The sequence below is a fragment of the Alnus glutinosa genome, chromosome 3 (genome assembly GCF_958979055.1).
Source record: "Alnus glutinosa chromosome 3, dhAlnGlut1.1, whole genome shotgun sequence".
In the NCBI taxonomy this organism is placed as follows: Eukaryota; Viridiplantae; Streptophyta; class Magnoliopsida; order Fagales; family Betulaceae; genus Alnus; species Alnus glutinosa.
The window spans coordinates 4,012,071-4,033,636 of record NC_084888.1 but is presented as its reverse complement, the minus strand read 5'-3'; the positions used below and the strand labels follow the sequence as shown (position 1 = coordinate 4,033,636).

The window sequence follows — 21,566 nt, the reverse complement described above, 5'->3', positions numbered from 1 at the left end:
TACAGTGTACACGATGCTACGTTTTTTAAAAGTTTTAAATGATATGGCAATATATTTATATCACGAGTGGAACTAGGTATAGGAATTTTAAAATTGTCTCTAAATTTTATGTTTTCTTATGAAATAATCCCTCCAAAACTAATTAATTTTTACCCCTCAAAATTCCTTTTTTTTTTGTTTGGTCACTCACACTTAAATGTTTAGTTTCGTCCCTATTCATAATGTATCAATATATACATTGTTAGCCTAATCTAAGTTTTTATCGCTCTCTATTCATGCATTACAATATTAGCCGCTCATCATCTCGTGTTGGGTTTTTTTTTTTTTTGCCAAAATTAGGTATCTTAGATATGTTCGATCCTAGCTTAAACAAGGTGTCTTGTTTTTCTTGAAACATATCTAGTATGTGTTGTAATTGATGTCATTCTTGATTTAGGTCATCGTGTGACTCGTGTCCATATAAATGTAATTGGCTTGAGCTTGTGTGTAATAAATATATATACATACTATAAGATAAACATATAATTTTAAAATTAGATTGTTTAAAATTCAAGTTAATTTATTTAATATCTCAAATAATCAATTTTAACAATAATTGAATAAATAATAATTAGAATGATTTTTTTTAAAAAAAAAAAACAAAAACAATTACGACATTTATTATATATATATAAGTAATTTATGAAAATTTAAGCTTGATCAAAATAAATAAACAAAGTTTCAACATATTAATTAGTTCGAATTCGACTCATATTAAATGAATAAAAAAAAAAATCAAATCAAAATATATCATACATGATACAACACTCGGCTCGACTCAATTAGAGCCGTACACCTACTCCCTTCGCATTCATGGTTTTAGGTCTTAGTAAAGCAAGCACGTGTCACAAGGGATGGAAAAATAGCGTGGGGAGGAGTCTGGAATAGGTTGACCTAGTGTAAAGTAGTTAGTGTGAGTGGCGTTACTGATCTCGAAAGAGGCGCGTTTTTGTTATCACTAGGAACCAAAATCAAAAACGAAAACGCCCCTCCAGTAAGAAGACAAAGGGGAAGGTAAGACTTACGTGCCACAGACAGCATTTACTTTCCTCGTTTGTACTCTTTGGACTAAAATGCCATTGACCAACAAATTCCTTACTTATTTCGTGCTCTTTATTCTTAGTAAGCAATTCCTTCCTCCATAAATGTCTACATTTTGTTACATAGACAATACCAACTAAAATGTATCCTTGTATTTGTAGGTCCCCAAAATTATGTCACACCATTGACCAAGGCAAGGAATGGTGCGTTTGAGATTACGATTTCGTATACAAAAAGTACGATTTTAAATCAAATCGCAAAAAATGAATCTTTTGAAAATTATTTTTAAAAAAAATTGCGAAAACCATTTTTTCAAATTGCAGGCAAGTGTATTTTTTGAAAAAGTTGAATTTTAAAAGCTAATCAGCAATTTTAAAGATCAAACTGCAATTTTATCAAACGTTTAACTGCGTTTTTAAAAATTATTGTTTTATATCGCGCTTTTTAAAGTTTTTATTTTTAAATCATATTTTTTGAAATTACAAACCAATACGAGCGTTAGCCCGGCAATCTCAATCTCTTAGATCACATGAAATTTTGTAAAATTCGAATAGTTTAATAATAAAAGATCTCAATCCAACCCAATAATTACCACAAATTTCAATCTATCCGGGGTCCAATAAACATACATCGTCTCCCAATTAAATATTCCATAAATATTGTACTATCTCAAAGCCCAACAACATGATTTATTAATCAATCAACGCATGACATGACAATGATCTACTACCAACAACAATTTTGACTAAGATTTCTAGGGGGAAAAGCATTAATATCAGAATTCCTAAGTATCTAAGAAGAATTAGGAGGGCAAATTAGTGCAAAAACAACAAGATCTATTCAATGAGCTCACACAATTATAAAAATAAAAAAGAAAAAACCTTGAAGGCAAATGGCAACCTATCAGTCAATCATACATACACCTCTCTACAAAAGCGTCTAACCTTTTTGTATTTTGATCATTTTAGGTTCAAATGAAGTAGAGGGCATTTGGTTAGTTTTTTTTAAGGCATAATTGTTCTTGTAAATGTAAAAAGACAATCATACCTCTAAAAAATACTAACTGAATCCCCTCCTGTTCATTTGAACCAAAGAGAATCCTTTTCCAACCTTCTTAATTAGGGACCATAATAGTGTGATGAAGAGGTTGAAGCGGGAATTCTTTCAAGAACTTGTAAGACTTCTTTCATAGGCGGTCTTTTGTGTGGGATTGGAGAGGCACAACCATAGCCTAGCTTGAAGCAAGCCAGTAGGGCCTCCTCTTTCCCTTCCAGCTCAGCTCGGATTGCCACGTCAGCCATCCTCAAAGCTCGGCTCTTATCTTCAACCAAGACCCCACTTCCCTGGCTCATGTCGTCCACTACTACAACCTTCCCCGTCAGCAGCTCAAGCAATATAACCCCAAACGCGTACGCATCCCACTTTGGGTTGGGCTTTAGGCTCCTAAGCGACTCGGGTGCATGATAAGGTGATACACCCACCGAGCTTGGGCTTGGGCTCGGGCTCGGACCGATTGCTAGATCTTGGAAGCTGTCACGTGAGGCCGTGGACCTCTTGCTCCCGAAATTTCGAGCCGATACGCCGGCTTTATAGCTTGTGTCACCCGATAGGAGCCTCTCCAGACCGAAATCCCCGATTCTCGGCTCCATATCGGAGCCTAAGAGGATGTTGCTCGGCTTCAAGTTTCCATGCACGTGCTTCTTGTCGTGGAGGTACGCAAGCCCTCGGGCCACACCTTTTGCGATCTTGAGCCTGAATTCCCATGGTAGATGGCACGGCGAGGAGCCCACTTTCCCTGAAATTCCATGCCCATTATCAGATTCCGTATGAGCAACTTAGCAAAATGTGTCACTGAGATTATAACATAAAATGGGGTTCACCGAGAGCGACGGCACGCAAAAATCCCACATCGGAAATTTATAATACGTGTATCGCTATCAGTCTCTGCGGGCTAACCATTGACTTGTATGCATTGAAAACAACAGTATCTGTTACACCTACTCCACCGTCAAAATTCACTGCTCAGTGCTCACAGCGCACTCTAGCGAAAGCCCTTAATAACATGCTAACATGCGCAGCAAGCAAAAAAAGAGAGGGAGAGAGAGAGAGAGAGATCTTACTGTAACGAGCATTGGCGAGGCTGCCATTAGGAACAAAGTCATAGATGATGAGCTTCTCATCGACTCCCCAGTAGAAGCCACGAATGCGAACCAGATTGGGGTGCACCAGCTTGGCTATGACGCGGACCTGGTTCTCGAAGTCTTTGAACCGCTCCACACTGCTCTCACCAATCCGCCTAACCGCAAGTGCAGTCCCATCTTCAAGCACAGCCTTGTACATTATGCTCGAACCGGTGGCACCCAATATGTAAGCCGAAGCCTTTAGAAGCGTTTCAAGCTCGAGTTGTTTCTCACCACCATCAACGCTCACCAATGTCCCTCCTTTGCCTTGCTCCTGCTCTTGTTGCCGTTGATTCTCTGGACCCTTCTGACCACCTTGGTGTTCTTCTTCGTTATCAGAGCCTGTGGCCTCTGAACCCTCTTTCTCTTCCGTTGTCTTTCGCAGGCACGACCACCTTGTGAACCCTCTTGACTCGGAGGACGATGATGACCAATCATCCTTCGCTGCGTTAGCTTCTTTTTGGAGTGTATTCTCCGCGTTCTTCTTCTTCTTCTTCTTCTTCTTCAACTGGTGCACGTACAAGAAAATCAAAACGAGAATTCCAATTCCCGCAACATCTCCGAGTACAATTCCTATGATCGTTGCTGGTCTCATCCCGTTTTGCCTTCCTTGCTGAGACGACCCAGGTGACAAGGTTTCTGGGGTTGGATTCATTGTCTTTGGAATCGCAGCGATCGCAGGAGGAGAAGTAGGAGCAGACACATTAGGCGAAGAAGAAGGAGAAGAAGGAATCGGACACGGAGTCTTGGTTGGTTCTCCACACAGATCAGGATTCCCAGAAAACGATTGGGATACTTGATTCATAAAAACATCAGATTCCGGAATTTCTCCGGTCAGGTTGTTGAATGACAAGTCAAAAGTAGCATTACCTGGACTTTTCTCGGCAAAACCTGATGGGATTTTCCCGGAAAACCTGTTATAGGAGATGTTCAAGTAACGTAGACTAGCACCACCGAAGTCAGGAGGTAGAGACCCATTCATCAGATTCGAGGACAGATCTAAAACCTGAACAGCTTCGAACCCACTAGGTAGAGTACCAGAAAAGTAGTTGTTCTTCAAAGAGACAAAGGTTAGATTGCTCAGAGTGCTGAGATTGTTGGGTATGTTTCCCGCCAAGGCATTGTCGGAGAGGTTAAGAAATTGGAGGTTTTGAAGGTGGCCTGTGGTCTCAGGTAGCTCACCAGAGATCAAGTTGTTTGACAAGTCAAGGAACTTGAGCTCGGATGCGTTGAGGAGCGAAGAAGGAAGAGACCCATTGATAGAATTGTTGGAGAGGTTGAGATTTTGGAGGTGTTCAATCATGCCCAGATTGGCAGGAATTGAACCAAGAAGCTGAGAATTCGGAAGAGCTAAGCCGATCACCCGACCGTGTTGAGAATTGGCTAAGCCTTGAGCTGCAGTACTACTACATGTAACTCCTTTCCACGAACACGGCGTCTGGTCGTTGTAGCTCCAGCTCTGTAGCACGCATAAGGGGTCGCTGAGAACAGAGTTCTTGAAAGAAAGCAACAGAATACCATCTGTGCTAAGCCCACAGGATTGAACTACAAGTAGAGCAAATGCAAGAATTCTCCACCATAAATGGAGACGGACACTTTGGGAGCTCATCATTTTACACAGTGCTCCCACATCTCTCCTATGGGAACAGAGAGAGAGGGACAGAGAGGTAACTGAGATTTATGATGATGCAAGGGCCATGTGATTGAAGACTCTAAAAAAATGAGAAAAAGCATAGAAATACAGGCAAAGCAAAGCAAAACTATTAATTAAGGCTTTACTTGAAATGATTAAATGCCTTCACCGCTGTTTTGTTCACTCCATCTCTTCCTTGCGCTCACATTCGAGCCCCCATTAAAAAATGGTGATCGAATAGCATCTTTGCTAGAAGACATATAGGTGGAGTCGGAAGGGAGCAGAAACTCCCTCTAAGATTGACTTTATGTAGCCTGCTTAAATTATTGGTTTCACCATTATTATAATGCTAGCGGTTACATTTTCTTTCTCCCCCAGCAGTTACCACCAACGTTGAAGCACTGTGATAGATTTTATGACATTGGGTGAAAAGATTTCATTAATTTGATTGATTCTCTAATAATTTAAAAATTATTAAACAAAATAATAAATCATCTCCCTTTAGTAAGCATAGCATGTTGATGCAGCATTATTGTTGGGGGTCCAAAGGGGGTCCTAATATCTTCTCATCCAGCATCGCTACTGGGGCTTGATGAGAAATCTGGCCTTCAATTTAATGCTCCACCGTTCAACTATTGACTAGCAGGTATTAATGTAATCTGCCCTGCTTGCAGATACTAGAAAAATGTACCCAACAAAGTTATAGTTCTCAAAATTAATATGACTATGGCCCATTAATAACTAAGGCAAACTTATGTCCATGGTACAAATGTTACTAGGTTGACTAATGCTACATAGTCTACAACTCTTTTACAATTTGCTGTGATCATTGAAGGGTGTCAATTTTTTTGAGTGGCTAATGTGACTATAATCACATGCTAACACGTATCAAACAGTCGTATGGCTAGCAAAATGTACCGAGATGGTGCCATGATTCTTATCCAAGTTGTCATTATTGTGACAATGGACTAGAACGAGCGGACCACCATATCTCATGTTTGGACCTTTTATGCAATTCTATACACATGCTGCAGAATTGCCACTAGATTTATTGGCAAAAAGCCATATTTGATTTTTGATTCTGATTTTGGTTTGGGCTAAATTTTTTTGAAAAGGTCCATAAATTCAACACGAAACGAATACGGAATTAGTTGGTTAGGATTAAATAGTTTGATCCATTTAGGTCAAATTAGAGTTAACTTATATAATCTTATACCCGTTTTAATTTTTCACTGTACAGATCTGCTTGACTTTTAGACCCCCAAAGGTAACCTGAAAACACATGAAATGCATCATGTCATCCAGCATCAACTAATTCTTTTTTTATTTTCTCCTTTTTTTTTTACCAAAATTCTTTGTGGCAGCTTTACTGGCCTCAATATAAAATAAATAATGAATAAAAAAGTGGTTGAACCCCCTGTAATATAAAATAATTAACACACCAAAGGTTGAAAGATCTGGTGCCTGCTTTGTTAGGTAGACCACATTTAGGATATATTAGGGAAGCATCCCTTTTCAAATGCCTCTAGTCTAATAACAAAGCTTTTCATCTCTGTCTTTAATATTCCCCCTGTTTCTCCAATTACATGAGAAAAAATGGTTAGAAAAAGGTCTAAAGCAGTGACTTTTTCTTTATGTGAAAAGATGGTAATATCTACAGAAGAGAGAGGTTGGAGGTGGACGTTGGGCCATGGCCGTTTGAGTAAGATGACCAAAAAGAGAAAAACTTTTGGAAAGGTCAGCTGGTTGGATCCACCAAAACTAACGATCACGATTTTGACAGCATAATATTAGCGAAGATGACATCTTTATTACAATCACTCAACTTGTATCCTCAAGATCTTTTCTCCCCAAGAACTTGTATACATCCACTCCAATCACTGTCAGTGTTGATCAAATTCTCTCTTAATAATTGAAGTTTAACAAGTAAAATACTTAACCGATCGAAATGACATAAATTATAAATCTTTGTTTTAATACCATGGTAAATCATAATTTCTTATTTTAAAATTTTAAGCGTATATAAATTCATTATTTTCTATCGACTAATTAAGTTTTTGAGATAAGTGCATAAACCTTAAACTAAAAAAAAAACAGACTTATACATGTAGGTAACAAGGTTATAGAGATGGAGATGATTTCTGCATAACTATAGACGTAGTGTGAGAGGGAATAAAAGCATAATCAAAAGGGTTATTTTTTTTCCTTAACTAACAAGAAGGTTAAAAAATAGTAAAAACTGCAGAATTGCATGGCAAGAAAAACTTCAAGTGGTGAAGCTAGCAGCTTTTTTACTTTTCTTCCCCCATTGAACGGATCATGTCTCTTTCTCCCTCTCTTCATGGGTACGTAAGAATTTGTACGTATACCATAATCTTGTCTGCTAGACCATCGATGAATTTTCTTCTTCTCAACAGTAAGATCGAGTAGAATCCAAGATTGAGATCTCAGTAATTTACTGTCCAAATTGCTAATAATTTGGACAGAAAAAATTATAAAAGAGCCCATATATATGACATGAAAGAGCTCTAACTCAAGAACCTGGTAGTGGAGTCTGCTTTTGTCTTGGCCTCTTAGGAACCATGCGTTTCCTTACTCATTACTCAAACGGCCGGGTACTTTACTAAGATCAACACTTTATCACATATACCCTATAAAAAAGTCAGTTGAATCCCGTCAAAAAAGTTAATTTTATCTGTAATTGCACGTGCTTCCCACTAATCAATTCCTCATGCCCTTTGAGTTATGAAAGCAGAAAGAGAAACAGATAGTAATGAACGTGTTTATCTTCTTCTTTTTTCTTTTTTAAAAAAAAAGACATGAACGTGGAAGTGAGGAAATTAAGAAACCGGCTTTAATTAGCTTCGAAAGGCGGAGTCAGCCCCGTGAATCCTAAGGCATTAACTGGTCCAAACATCTAAGCAGGGGCAGTTTGTCAACACCATGGCTGTTTTTCTATTGCATTTGTCTTGAGTTCTGTCCACCCAGATGGGATTAGGGCAATATTTGAATAGGTTATCACACAAGGACATCCCTCTTCAGCACATCAATACTCAGGTACAAAATGCCAAATCAAAGGGAATAATTAAGATCTCGTTAATATTATTTTTATTACTCTTAAACTTCTTAGAATATTGCTCCTAATTAATCTTACTACAACCTTTACTTACAAGTTCTTACGCTTATCACGTTAAGCGCTAAAAATATAGATTGTCACCATATATATATATATATCCACGTGACAATCGGTCATATATATGATACTTGTCACGTTCAAAAACTAATTTACCATGTAACAGTTTCCAGTGAATTTGTAGTAAAAGCCTGCTTAGCCTGTATATCTTTTTAAAGATAGAACGATATCCAACTAACAACTGCTTACGAAATTGCCATATTTGATCTTTAAATTCCAAAACTGGTTGGAAAGATTCAAAGATATTATTTTTGGAAGAACATTATTGGATCTCAGATTTACTATTCTCATCAAAGAAATATGTAAAAGAGTTGGTACTTGAGAAGAGTTTGGAGTAGTACTCGTCCCCAGTCTTATCTGTAATTTGTCATATTCGTTGATAGAAACATGGGCGTACGTGTAAGTTGGTTTATGGGAAAACGCACTGGAATACAGTACGTGAGTACCAGTCAATCTATTCTTGTGATGTATGGGCCATGTGGGTCTGTACCCGTCTCTGTTCCGGGAACAGTGTATCTTGCAATACAACGACGCAACACCCAGACCCAATCAAACTTATTTTGTTTCTTTTTATGGGTTCAGCCAATGTGGTCACGATCTCCGTGGGTCAACCCAATGTACTTTTGGTGCCCCATGGGCCAGGCCTGGAGTTGCTAATTCAATAATAAGCCAAAGCAGGGCCGGATGCAAACAACCTGAGCTTTGCTACAATGCTATGCATTTAGACAATTGCCTTATCCAGGCCCAGAAATAACCTCAAGTCAACCATTATTTTCTCTCACTTTGAATTCTTATTTGTTACTCATTATTTTATTAGCTTAGTTCGTAGGTAGTGCCCTTGAGCTCAACTTGAAGTTGAAGAACACTTGAGCAAATCAGCTCAATTGCAATCCTAAAACCGGGCTAAGTTTCTTTTCTTTTCTTTTCTTTTTTCATATAATGTTTCATTACAAAGATAAAAAGATGCACATGGGTTGTAGGAATTCACAAAAAGGAGTCTTCTGCCGACAGACTAACCAAACCAATACAAAGCTAAAGACAAAATGATAATAAGAAAAGTAGGAAATGGCCTAAGCTTGACACAATAATTCTTTGGCACAAATGTTTTAAGTTTTATATTAGCTAATTTCGGTGTCCAAAACAAATTGGTGCAAGTCTAAATTGGTTAGGCTATGTTGGGACTTAAACTGTAAATCAAAATCTTGGTCGAAGTTGGTGGTTTGAGAAACTCAATTGGAGTCCCGAGTTGGTAGGCGTCCAAACGAGATGTGTTACAAGTGTACACCCGAGAAACTCGGCTAGATATTGTTCAAATGAGTTATGGAATGAAAAACAAATGAAGACTAGCAGAGCGTTTCGGTTGGACCTCGTTTGAACAAGTTGAAGATCGTAAACAAGAAAAGACACTTAGTTGGAAACTCGGGTTGGACTATGTCCGAACACTGCTAGGGTGTAATCTGTGAAACTTAAAAAGTGTCCGAACGAGTTCACTTACTCGTTCAAATGACACCTTAAAAAAATTATTTTCTCATAAACATCAAAGTTTCAAAGATACTGAGGCTATTATTTTGTGAGCTAAGAGAGACTTCATTCATCCTTATGCCTTCAAGTTCATACCCCTTAGAGTTTGATTAAATCATACAAAATCTCAAAAAACTTCAAGTCATCGGAGTTTCGGGTTGCAAAAGGAGACTCGATAGAAGTAGTCAGAGTTTTGGAGTTACAGCGATAGAGACAAATACGTAGGTTGTTTAGAGTACACATAAGGTTTTGTTACAAAGGTTTTGGAAGTATAAATTGTGTAATTTAATTCTTCCATGGTGGCACTTGCCACCAAAACCTGTGTTTGATTTGTGTATGCTCCGGCTGATTTAGGTAATTTTATGTGTAGTTCTTGGCTTTTAATTTACTGATATTTGTTGTGATTGGTCTAAAAACACTTATTCACCCCCCTATAGGTGTTATTTGAGGCTAATGTGAGGTTTTCAACCAAGACCAAGAAAAGGGAGACAACGGTGAGACAGACAGGAGATGGGCCTGCAACAGTTGTCCAAGGAGACCTGGTTGTAGCCCAGACAAAATTGTTCCTACTGGTAACTTGTGGTGAGTCTACAAGAAAGGCATCCTCGACGAAGCCTAGTGGTGGCGGATCTCGGCAAACTAAGCGCAAGGGGCTTTGAGCTTTCTGACCTCTAAAAGCAAACGAACGAAGCCCAAAGGAGGAGGAGTGTGGTTGGGTAGGAGGGGGAGTTTACCTCCAAAGTCATCTGCAATACGATTTACTGTTGTCCTTGTTATTATGTTGGGTACCTATTCAAACAGGTATAAGGGACAACAGAGGTGATCAAAGTGAAACTTCAAGCAACCATGTTGCAGGCGCAAGCATTTGACAGAACAAAATTGAAGGCTTTATTTAGCACCAAACGATCACAAAATTACCAAAAAAATTTAGATCAAACCTTTCCTACGCCCAACAAATCTAGCGGGACTAAACCGAGTTAGATCAACAATGGTAGCACGCCCATCCAACACAAGCTCAGCCATGGCAGCCCCAGTGGCCGGACCATTCAAAATCCCCCAGCAATTATGCCCAGTTGCCACATAGCACCCTGCAATCCCAGGAAGCTCCCCTATCACAGGCACACCATCATCGGTACAAGGCAAGAAACATGCTTGCTCTGCCTTCACCTCCGCCTCTCCTTCCCGCAAATGGCTGGACACAGTCCCTGCCACCCTCTTAAGCACCTGTATCGACTCCGGATTGCCCACAATCTGCTCCGGATCATCTGGCACCTCTGCCTCCGCCGACATTCCACACACGTACACCTCCCCTGACGGTCCATTAATCACCGAATTCAGGCTTTAGAACACTTTTATTTTTTCAGTTTAACAAGCAAATTCTTGAAATGAAAAGCTAGACATTGGTTAGAGACCAAAATTGGGCTTATTTCTCCGATTTCTCGTATCTAAGTTTAAGAATAGCACTTCCAAGAACACAAAGCCAATGAATGATCATAATTCATAACTGTTAATAAATTATGAAGCGAACATACCTGTAGGACGAGGGTACACTTCTGGGTCCAAGGGCTTTCCTCCCTGAGACGGATAGTAACTGAGAAAAAGCGCGTGTGGGGTTATTGCGTCAGGCTCTTTGGGCTCCAAAACGATACTGTGAGCTTTGAGACCGTACACTCTGAACAGCGACGATAAGAGTTCCAATTTACAAGACCAAGGCCCAAGCGCCAAAACCACTGCGTCCGAGTCAATAACTCGGCCCCCTTCGAGCACCACCGATCCGACTCGTCCTCCCACCACCTCCACGCGCTCCAATTTCCCAATTACCACCTCCACACCGTAATTCTCGACGGCTTTGGAAATCAGCGCTCGAACGAACTGCTGGGGATGAACTTGGGCCGTGGTAGCTGGGGTTCCGATGGTCCTGGGTTTCCGAACCAGCCCGTCGACCCAATCCGGGACATTATTGGAGGAACCAGAGGGAAGAGGGTTTGGGGACTCGGTGACGGAAAGGCCGAGAGTGGTGAGGGCTCTGTAGCCGTAGGATTGGGGCCCGTCTAGCTCCTGCGCGAGCGAACGGTGGAGGTCGAAGCTGGCCCGGGCTAGAGCCGAGAGGGGCTGACCGTCGCACCAGTCGAGCGCGAGGAACCCGCCGGCTTTCCCGGAGGCCGCGCAGGCTACGGATGACTTCTCGACGAGTGTGACGGTCGCGCCCTTCTTGGCCAAGAAGTAAGCCGTGCAGACTCCTATAACGCCCCCTCCGCAGACAACTACACGCCTCGGGTGCGACTGCTGCTCTTCCATGGGTGAGGATGCTACTGAGGATGATCTGATCGATGTTCTATTGCTTCGGGTTTGTCGGAAAAATGGTGAGAGCGAGGAGGTCGGTGATGTCACCGCCACCATATCTATTTGCCCCCTATTTTTGGTTGGGGTGGACACGTGGGTCATTCTTGGCTCTTTTAGCAATGGCAAAGGGGAGATTAAGCCCACGGCCCATATACGGCCAGTGGTGTTCAAAATCAGCCTCAGTCCGAGACACGGGCCTACTAGTCAAAAGTGACTGAGCCCCTGAACCTTGGTTGGACTGGACACAAAAGGCCAAAAAAGCTTCAGCTGGACTTTGTGCGGCCCAAATTGGAAATGCGAACTAAGCAAAAGCTCTAGTCTCTAGTAGCACATTTTAGTGTTGTCAATCTCATAGGAAAAAATATGGGTATCTCTATGTTAGGATTAATAATTATTTACACGACTTGCAAACAGTCACGAATTCAATATAAAATCAATGAATTAAAGTTGAAGAGTCTAACTTATTTAAATAAATGAGTCGGGTTATGATTGATCGATATAATCTTTATATTTATATCTTAACACGACTCAAACTCAGAACACAACATTTAAATTGATAATTTGTAACACAATTTATGAATTCGATACAAGTTTAAAACAAAATCTCACCAAATTAAGAACAAAAATTTCACCAAATTGGGTCCTCTATGCACCAACAAAGGACCCAAACAAAACCCTAACCGAAATCATTACATTAGAACAAACACGTCATAGGTAGTTCGAATCATTGAAAATCATGCCCAGCCGGAATGGGAAATGACCTGTCCATGCAAATGTATACCTCTCACCATTTATGTACAAGAGTGTCGTCATTGGCAAGGACCCGGAGGAGTTGATATGCGCACTAAGGCGACAATAACTGCCTAGCCAAGTAGACCTCAACATCAGAATCTGGTAGGTTTATTATTACTTGTTTGTCAGCATGTGCTTTTCAAAATGGAGAAATATAAAAAAAATCTCAGTAGTGCTGGCCAGTACAAGATAACCTTCTTGATCTTCCATATATTTTTCTCTCTCCAATTAACTATGATGTTGAGTGGCATAGTTTCTTCTTGAGCAAGACAATTTTTTCACTTTAATTTTAAGTTTTTAACTCAACTTGTGGTTTATTTTATTTTTTTATAATTGCATCACTATTTTTTAAAGTTAGCTTAAATTATAAATTATTTTCTGTAATACAAAAAGTTTATCAAGAGTTTCCGTTGTAAATTATAATTACGAGTCACTTTCTAAACTCGTTTTTCGTCTAACAAGTTAACAAATTATGTTAGTTTGTCACGTTTTACTTAATAGAAAATCGACATGTGGCCACCCCAGGCCCTAGGGTGGCCACGTGTCACTCCCAGACTTGGTTTGGCCACCCCCGACAACCACCTATTTACTATTTTTTATTTTTTTTTAAAAATAAAATAATTTTTAAGTTTTATTTATTTATATTTTTTTATTGTAATGGATACATGTCGATTTCTTATTAAGTATGAAATGGCAAACTAACAGAATCTGTTAACTTGGTGGACAAAAACGGGTTCAATGAGTGATTTGTAATTATAGTTTACTACAGGAACTCTTCACGAACTTTTTGTACCATATGGAGTGATTTGTAATTTAAGTCAATTCACTTTTTTCAAAAAATATCAACTTCAAAACATTCTTAACTTTTTTCACTTTTTATATCACTTAACACTTTTTTATTACTTTTTAAATAAAAAACTAACTACAATACAATTTTTTTTTTTTTCACTTTTTCATATAAATTATTTTAACTTTATATCACATCAATTTTATTTTTTAATCATTCAAATAAAAAACTCCAAGGGGAGGGGAGGGTAATGGGTTTTCAAAGGGGGCTTAAGTTTTGAGGAAACTGTACATTTACATTTACATTTATATTTAGCCCTCTCTTTCTATCATTTCATATACATTTATACTTTTTGTCTTTTTATCTTTTAATTTGTTTAGTGGGTAATTTAATAAAGAGTTTTGTTATGAATTTTTTATTTGAATACTTATCAAAAATAATTGATGTGATATAAAAATAAAAGAAGATTTTATTATTATTTTTTGTGAGAGATGAGTAAAAAAAGTTCTTTGATAACCGATTTGAAAATAAGTTGTTTTTTTTTTCATTTTCTTTTTGGAAAAATAAAAATAAGGAAGTGATTTGCCAAAGGCCCAGTACTTATCATCCAAAAGGGTTGTGATGTTTTCCAAAAATACACACGAAAAAATATATTTTTAAAAAAAAAAAAAAAAAACTTAACACACGATATGACTATGCTTCACCAACCATGGCCGCGCGGTTGATCATCTTGTGACCCACGACCACGCCGTGGATTAGGGTTTTTGTTTTGTTTTTATTAATTTTTTAATTCTTTGATTTCTTTGCTTTTTTTATTATTTTAAGAGCACTTTTTTATAGTTTAGAGAGTAAAAGAGAGACATTTTAGTCCTTTTGGTAGATCAGTAAGGTAAATTAACCAACTCGAAAAATTGAAAGGATATTACAAAGTGAATGGTAAATTGAAGGACTTATTTCTTGCAATTGGTTTTTTACCCCTATAACTCATACTTAATACGTGAAAACTGGTTGAACAAAAGGGGGTCATTCTCGTTCTGTTCGGAAACTCATCAATATATTGGTTAACTGGGTTAATTTGTTGGACGCAAATGCCCAATTAGTTTTCAACTTCATTCTTGTACTTCCTCCGCTTACTTGCACATTAAGACATGGATATGCATCCTCTTCATTTTATGGTCTAAATTAAATTTTAGAGATCTAATAATATATATGTTGTTACATCATCTAAATTTTTAAATAACCCGGCACTATATATATCGTTAAACGTAACAAAACAAAATTTGAAACGTAAAATAATCCCTATCCATGAATTGCTAGTGAGGCCCAATATAATCTCAATATAGTATCATATATTTAATGTAATAAGCATATATAGAAGTTTTCTTTGGAAACTTTTTTGGAAAATTAATATGTAATGATTGTTGCTATTAGCAAATTCCCCTACATTCTTAAATTTAAGACGGAATTTGATAGAAAGAATTAATCTCATCTATTTATTATAGGTCGTCATCATTATTTATTCCCCATCAATCTTAAAACTACTCTTCATACATATGTTTTTTGCACAACAAAATCTATAGAGATATGTTACATGCACACTACTTGTACATTTTTTGTACATCACTTTTTAAAATCAATCATTGGATATGTAGGACCCACATGTGAATCCTTGTGGGTCGTATGAATCCAATGGTTTATTTAAAAAAGTGATGTACAAAAGATATACAAGTGATGTGCAAAAATCATTTTTCAAATCTATATGAGTGGTGGAGGAGATGTTCCAAAGATATGATAAGGAGGAGTGCGAATTATTTTTGGTGATAGCCAGGAAGATATGGTTTCAAAGAAACACAGTGATTTACATAGGGGAATTTCTCCGCCTTACTACTCTAACGAGGGAAGCAGTTGCATATGTCAAGGAACATAAGAAGGCAAACCCAACAGAAGCGAATCTAACACAAGGTGAGAAGTGGGTTCCAATTTAGGCGAAACCCCCCCCCCCCCCCCCCCCCCTCATCATAAGGTAAGTGCAAGGTCAACTAAGATATTGCTGTAGACGTAGTCAATGGGTGTATGGGCCTAGGGTTCGTTGTGAGGGATTATCAGGGACATGTGATGGCAGCCAAGAGTCTAACAAAAATAAAAAATCTAGAACCGGTTGCAGAGGTGGCTTTGGTAGCATCACGTGTGGCGGGCTTTAGGAAAGAATTGGGCTTTCAACATATCATTTTGGAAGGAGACGCTCTTCAACCGGTAAACACTCTAAATTTTACAGAACACAGTTTTTGTTGACATTGACAACTAGTGAAAGACGCATAAATAACTATTGTTACTTTGGGTGGTTGCCAGATTGTATACATTCACTGTGAGGCAAATTCGGTGGTACATTGTTTAGCTAAGGCCGCAATGAAACAAATTATATATGAAATTTGACTGGAAAAAATTTCAAGCTGCTTTAGTGATTTTGTTTTGTTAGAACAATTTGCTATATTTCTTGAGGAATGAATAAAAGTTGATTAAATTCAAAAAGATTGATGACAAATATTTTTTTTTAAAAAATAAATAAATTGAATTTGAAAAAATCTATATAGATGCAATTTTTACTCTGTTTGTGATCAACTATGATGTTGTATTGTCGTGGAATGTAATTATATAAAAAAAAAATATTCGTTAATTGTTATGTCATACTTTGAAGACATGAAAAATGTTGAGAATATTAACTTTTACTATAATTCTTTTATAAACTACCGTGTCAATGCCACGTGACATAAATAAATAAATAAATTTAACCATAAAAATTTGACAGATAAAGTGGGATGAGTATTTTATTCCCAGTCGTGCCTTGTGAAACAAGTTTGATAGGATTACTTGTCATAGTAAAGTTGGGTACAAAGGCAATGGAGGAAGACTTCAAATTCTATTTCCCCTTCCTCTTCGCCACGCCATAACAGGGAAAGAAAAAGCTGAGAAGAGAAGGTGGGTTTTCAAACTAGTGGACCCAATCCAAAATTATCATCTCTAGCTAACTCAAGACCAAGTCAAGAAGGGTGTTAATTACATAATTTAAAAGTAGATAAAATTAAATAAATAATTAAATCACATCTATTTTTCTTAGTCTCAGGCTAGCTCCTCAACTTTATCCTCCCCTATATGAACAACATATTTAATAGATCAAACAGGACGAGGAAAATTATAAACTTAGACATTAAAGCTTAACAGTTAAAGAGTCAATAGCGAGGAACAATAAAATGGAATAATTTTTTTTTTTTTTTTTAAAAAAAAAAAAGCAGAAAAAGAATCCTAATTAATAATTATAAAGTCCCGGCGGCCACAAAAGAACAAGAAAGAAGCTCCCCAAGAAAATGATTATAAACCCTACAAGGCTTCATTCCATAACAATAAAAATCGAATATTCAAAAGAGAACGGAGCTTATGTCTATCCATTCACACGACCAAGCCTACCGTCCAATAATTGAACGTTGAAATCACTGCACAGGTAGGTACTGCTAGGCGGCTTCCTTGACACATTAATGTTCTTTTACCCCCCCCGTTTGGTTGTCAAGAAAACTCCATAGGGGAAGGAAAATGGAAGAAGAAAGTTGTATTTAACTTCAACAGCCTTCTTTCCCTCCACTGGAGGATGCATGCTATACACGTTTATGCCTTTAGTCAATGACAGTGTCAGCTTATGTGAATTTTATATTGAAACTTGGCTGAAAAGATAGGTTGCAAATTGCAAGCATATTGGAATATTATTGGAAATATTATCCATCGCAGTTAGTCTCGATGTAGACGTTTATGGAATGTATATTCCACAATTTAGTGAATATTGGACTTTATTTGGTAAGTTTGAGTGCACACGTGCGATAGCTATCCATTACATGACAATAATTAGTTAGCTTTCAGCCTACCACGTGGCAAGCATTCTACAAGAACTCTCTCCGTTCTATTTCTTTTTCTATCGAATAAGATATTGACTTAATTATCGGAGTGTCTCTGGTCTTCTCGTGGACCAACAAATTTCGATGATTATTTTTTATATTTTTTAAGAGTTCTATCGTTGGTCCGGTCGTTTGAAAAATTATTTTAAAATTAATTAATTAAATTTACTGTGATTATTTTTTTATCAATTTAAACTTCTAAAACAACGAGCGATTTAACAAGGATGATTATAAATTTAAAAATATTAATTAAGATGAAACAGTTTAGGATTCAATTATTTTGCCCCTAGTAATTTTGCCAAACCGGAAACCATCACATTGGGTAGGGCCTATTTCAAAGGAACTGCCATATACATTCATTGACCATTGTATTATTTACAGCTGATTCTGATCTTAATTAATATTTATAATAAATAAATTTTATTTTGGATTATATTTAGCATGCGCAGCTTGAGTTTGAATCTGAAAGACTCCGCACCTAATCACAGATTCGCAGGTTAGCAGAGGGGGACATGGGGCTCCACCCTTCTTTCACAAAGTCCATTGTCAATGGGGGGGGGGCTATGGAGTACTCTATAAAGTGATAACTGTTTAATAGGTTTTGATAAAGCCCCTTCTTAACATAAATTCCATAGGAATTTTGTTAGTTAGTTTCTCTAGTTTATTTTTATCTCAGCTGGCTTTGAAAAATGCATCATTAATGCTCAAGAATATTAGCCCAAACATGCCTCTATTGGTTGGCTAGCTTCCTCGTCCACTGTCTGCCATATAATGGAGTCGGTTGGAATCGTGGTCCATTGTTGGACCAAATACGAGTCTTCTCATTTACGTGTCTCTACTGATATATATTATTCAGACCACTGTTTTGGTTTTATCCTCCGTTGGTTTTTATGTCGGAAAACATTTTAAACAAAATAATTTTAGGGATAAATATAAAAAAAAGCTCTTTAAACTCTCTGCCCTTTATACGGTTTTTTTTTTTTTTTTTTTTTTTTTTTTTTCTTTTCTTTTAATACTCTTTGTTAGTTTGGGTGGTCATATTAATACACTCGGTACTTCAGATGGCTACTTTAAAAGCGGCGGGCTTTCTTATATTTATCCCATTATTTTTTTAAAAATAAAATTTTCTTGAAAATATTTTTTGGCGTTTAGCTCATATTAAAAATTAGCGACGATGAAAAACGACCACCAACTTCCGGCGAAGGTTCGGTGGTGAAGTTCAAACTCAAAAAATGGTTTATGAAATTTAAAAACGATTTTTTTTTTTCCCGAAACTAAATAAGTTTTTTTTGGTCAAACCGAAAACATTTTCGGTGTAACTATCATTATTGGTCGCACCACACACTGAAAAATTTGAAAAATATTTTACGCCGAAACAAACAAAGTCTCAATGCATGTATGATAGTCCATTTGATTCATAGTCCTATAAAACCGTTGAACGAGGATTCCTCAAATTCGGATGCAGTTAATTCAAACAATTCCAACTACCCCCCTTGTATGTGGAATTGTTCGAATTGCGTGCAAATCGAACAATGAATTTGAAGAAATCTTGATCCTTGGCGTCTTCGGTCTCTTTTACATTGTGCTTTGGATGCAATTCGTAAGGGAGAGTTTGGACAAATATTTTTCACTAAAAATGCTTTACTTGAAATTAGTTTTGATGATTAAATCTACTATTTTTTATAAGTTAAAAATTTTAGAATAAGTGATGATTTAACATGATATAAAAGTGTCATTCATTCCTCGTATTAGTGAAATATTTTACGTGAGATCCCGTGTTTCATAGATTCCATCAGTATAATGTTCTCACTTTGTTTTGAGGATGAATGCCACTAAGATTTCAACTGGAAATAAAGAAGAAAAGAAGTATGATTTATTTAAGTAAAAGTAAGCATCATTCTTTGATTAATCATAAGCTAAGACTTTGGTTTGCCAAAAAAAAATATATATATATTCGCATTAATCATAAGCTCATTTAGTAATGTTATAATTAATATAAGAAAGCAAAAAGACCCACCCACCCACCCACAAACTCTTTCCTACGGGAGGATGAATGCATTGTATGATAATATAAAGATAAAAAGTAGCACAAGCAAAACCTTATTCCTCGATGTCACACATATTGCCTTCCAACTGTTAACTTTAGCTCGATCACTGTACCATTCTCCAATATTCACGCTTAAAGATGACAATCAGCTTGACTTTCATAAAACTTGGCTTCCAAGTGAAACACAGATTAAGGCTTCTACAATCCCTTTTTTAACGTTTTTTATTTGAAAAAGAGTTTTGATGTGATATAAACATGTGAAAGCATTTTGAGTGTTTTGTATTTTAAGTTGTTTCTTAATATTATTATTTTAAAAAAAATAATAATAAATAAACATTACTACCAAACAAATCATACGGTGAAAAAAGTACGATTTTTTCCCTCTTCTGTGCATAGTTTCCATGTATTAGTATTTTTATTGATAAAGACATGCCATTGAGAGACATCAAAATAGATGGTCTAGATAGCTCGATCAGTCATGTTCTTTGAGAAATACACTTATTTCATTAACTTAAGCATCATAGAGTTTTTCTGTTGGCAAGCCTATGACTGATTCCATCCTTTTTGCAGTCGTGTACGTGTTGATTGAGTCTGCACGTGCGATCAACTGCATCATTATCAAAAATTTTAAATCATTTAACCAATTACTTCTTATTAAAACATGGTATACTGGAAAAGTTTATTACATTTGGGCAAATTGAATTTTCAAGTCGGTAATAAATGGAAACAACATATGCGAACCATGACCAAAATGAACATATTACCATGAGGAAGAAACGGTCCGGACTTCACGCTAACAAATGTGAGAGCGTTTTAATAAGGCTTATCCGTTGAAGAAGGAGTGAACTAGTACTGCTCGAAACTTGTTCAGACAAACGAACTTCATAATAATTTTCTAACATCTATTATCCCAATTGGAACAATAAGAAACCCTAATCAAAAACACTACAAAGGTATCGAAAAAGTGTATTATGTATAGTACTGTTGACATCGATCAGCAGTAACAGAAAAACAAAGACTATATAAAAAATGAGTATTTGTTTAGTCTTTGAAAGGAGTAGTTGGGTGGGCAGTATCCAGGTCCCTATCGATCTCTGTGGTAGTCAGTTGGATGATGGCAGTTTCAAATTAGAAAACGATTTTGGTAATCTTCCTTTTACATTGTATACGAATAGGAAATATATCTTTCACAGTTTTGTAATATCTTAATTGTAAATTAATTAATCTGGGTCACATCTCACCTAACATATTGAATACCTCAATTATTACATATAATATCTTCTAAGCTTTGGATTCATTATAATAAGATATCATATATTTTCATCTGGATATGCATTTTTTTATTTTTTTATTTATTTTTTTTATAATTACAAAAACGTATACAGATTCTTTTGATACGATTCTTGTGATTTGAGTGCTCCCATGCATTGTATATATACTGGAGACGTCTGAATATTCAATAACTAATCTGACTCTTAATTGTATTGTATTTCTCTCTCTCTCTCCCTAAAGCATAATGAAGTGACTTTTTATTTGATTATAATTCAATTGTGATTAATCATAAGTTCAACGATGATTTTAAAAGCCACATCATTATTGGAAGAACAAAAAATACTTATATTATTAATTGATACTTTAACATGTCGTTTGAATGAGGGTAATTTTTTAGGAAAATGTTACAAATACATCCTCTATCCTGGCTACCCATCTCATTTTCAAATTGTCCCAAAGGGATAGTTCAATCGGTTATGAACCACGCCTCATAAAGCGGAGGTTACTAGTTCGAATTCTCCTTCTCCTTTCTTGTGTGGACAAATAAAAATAAAAAATAAAAAAAGATCTTATTTTCAAATTGACTATTGGATTTGAGGGACCCACGTGACTCTCACAAATTTAATGGTGAATTTAAAGATGGATTGTACAAGATGAATTTATATAATTTTCAAATTTTTGAAGGTTTTTGGGCCTACTAAAAAATTATTTCATCTGATTACACTTATGTGGATCGAGTTTATCCATATGCCCAAAGAAAATGTGGATTTCCTCCCA

The 21,566-nt window shown here is 36.7% G+C and overlaps 2 protein-coding genes across 2 annotated transcripts; both read right to left on the bottom strand.

The window, feature by feature from the left end:
- Window positions 1-1,895: 1,895 nt before the first annotated feature.
- On the bottom strand, window positions 1,896-5,140 carry LOC133863962 (probable LRR receptor-like serine/threonine-protein kinase At4g37250). The gene is made up of 2 exons (XM_062300135.1): window positions 3,201-5,140; window positions 1,896-2,875 (listed from the first exon to the last, which is right to left on the bottom strand). The coding sequence occupies exons 1-2, from the start codon at window positions 4,870-4,872 to the stop codon at window positions 2,199-2,201; spliced, it is 2,349 nt and encodes a 782-aa protein (XP_062156119.1). The 5' UTR covers window positions 4,873-5,140; the 3' UTR covers window positions 1,896-2,198.
- Window positions 5,141-10,471: 5,331 nt separating this feature from the next.
- Window positions 10,472-12,049, bottom strand: LOC133864642 (putative oxidoreductase C1F5.03c). Its single transcript, XM_062301034.1, has 2 exons — window positions 11,140-12,049; window positions 10,472-10,917 (listed from the first exon to the last, which is right to left on the bottom strand). Exons 1-2 carry the CDS (start codon window positions 12,005-12,007, stop codon window positions 10,535-10,537), a joined length of 1,251 nt encoding a protein of 416 aa, XP_062157018.1. The 5' UTR covers window positions 12,008-12,049; the 3' UTR covers window positions 10,472-10,534.
- Between the last annotated feature and the right edge of the window lie 9,517 nt (window positions 12,050-21,566).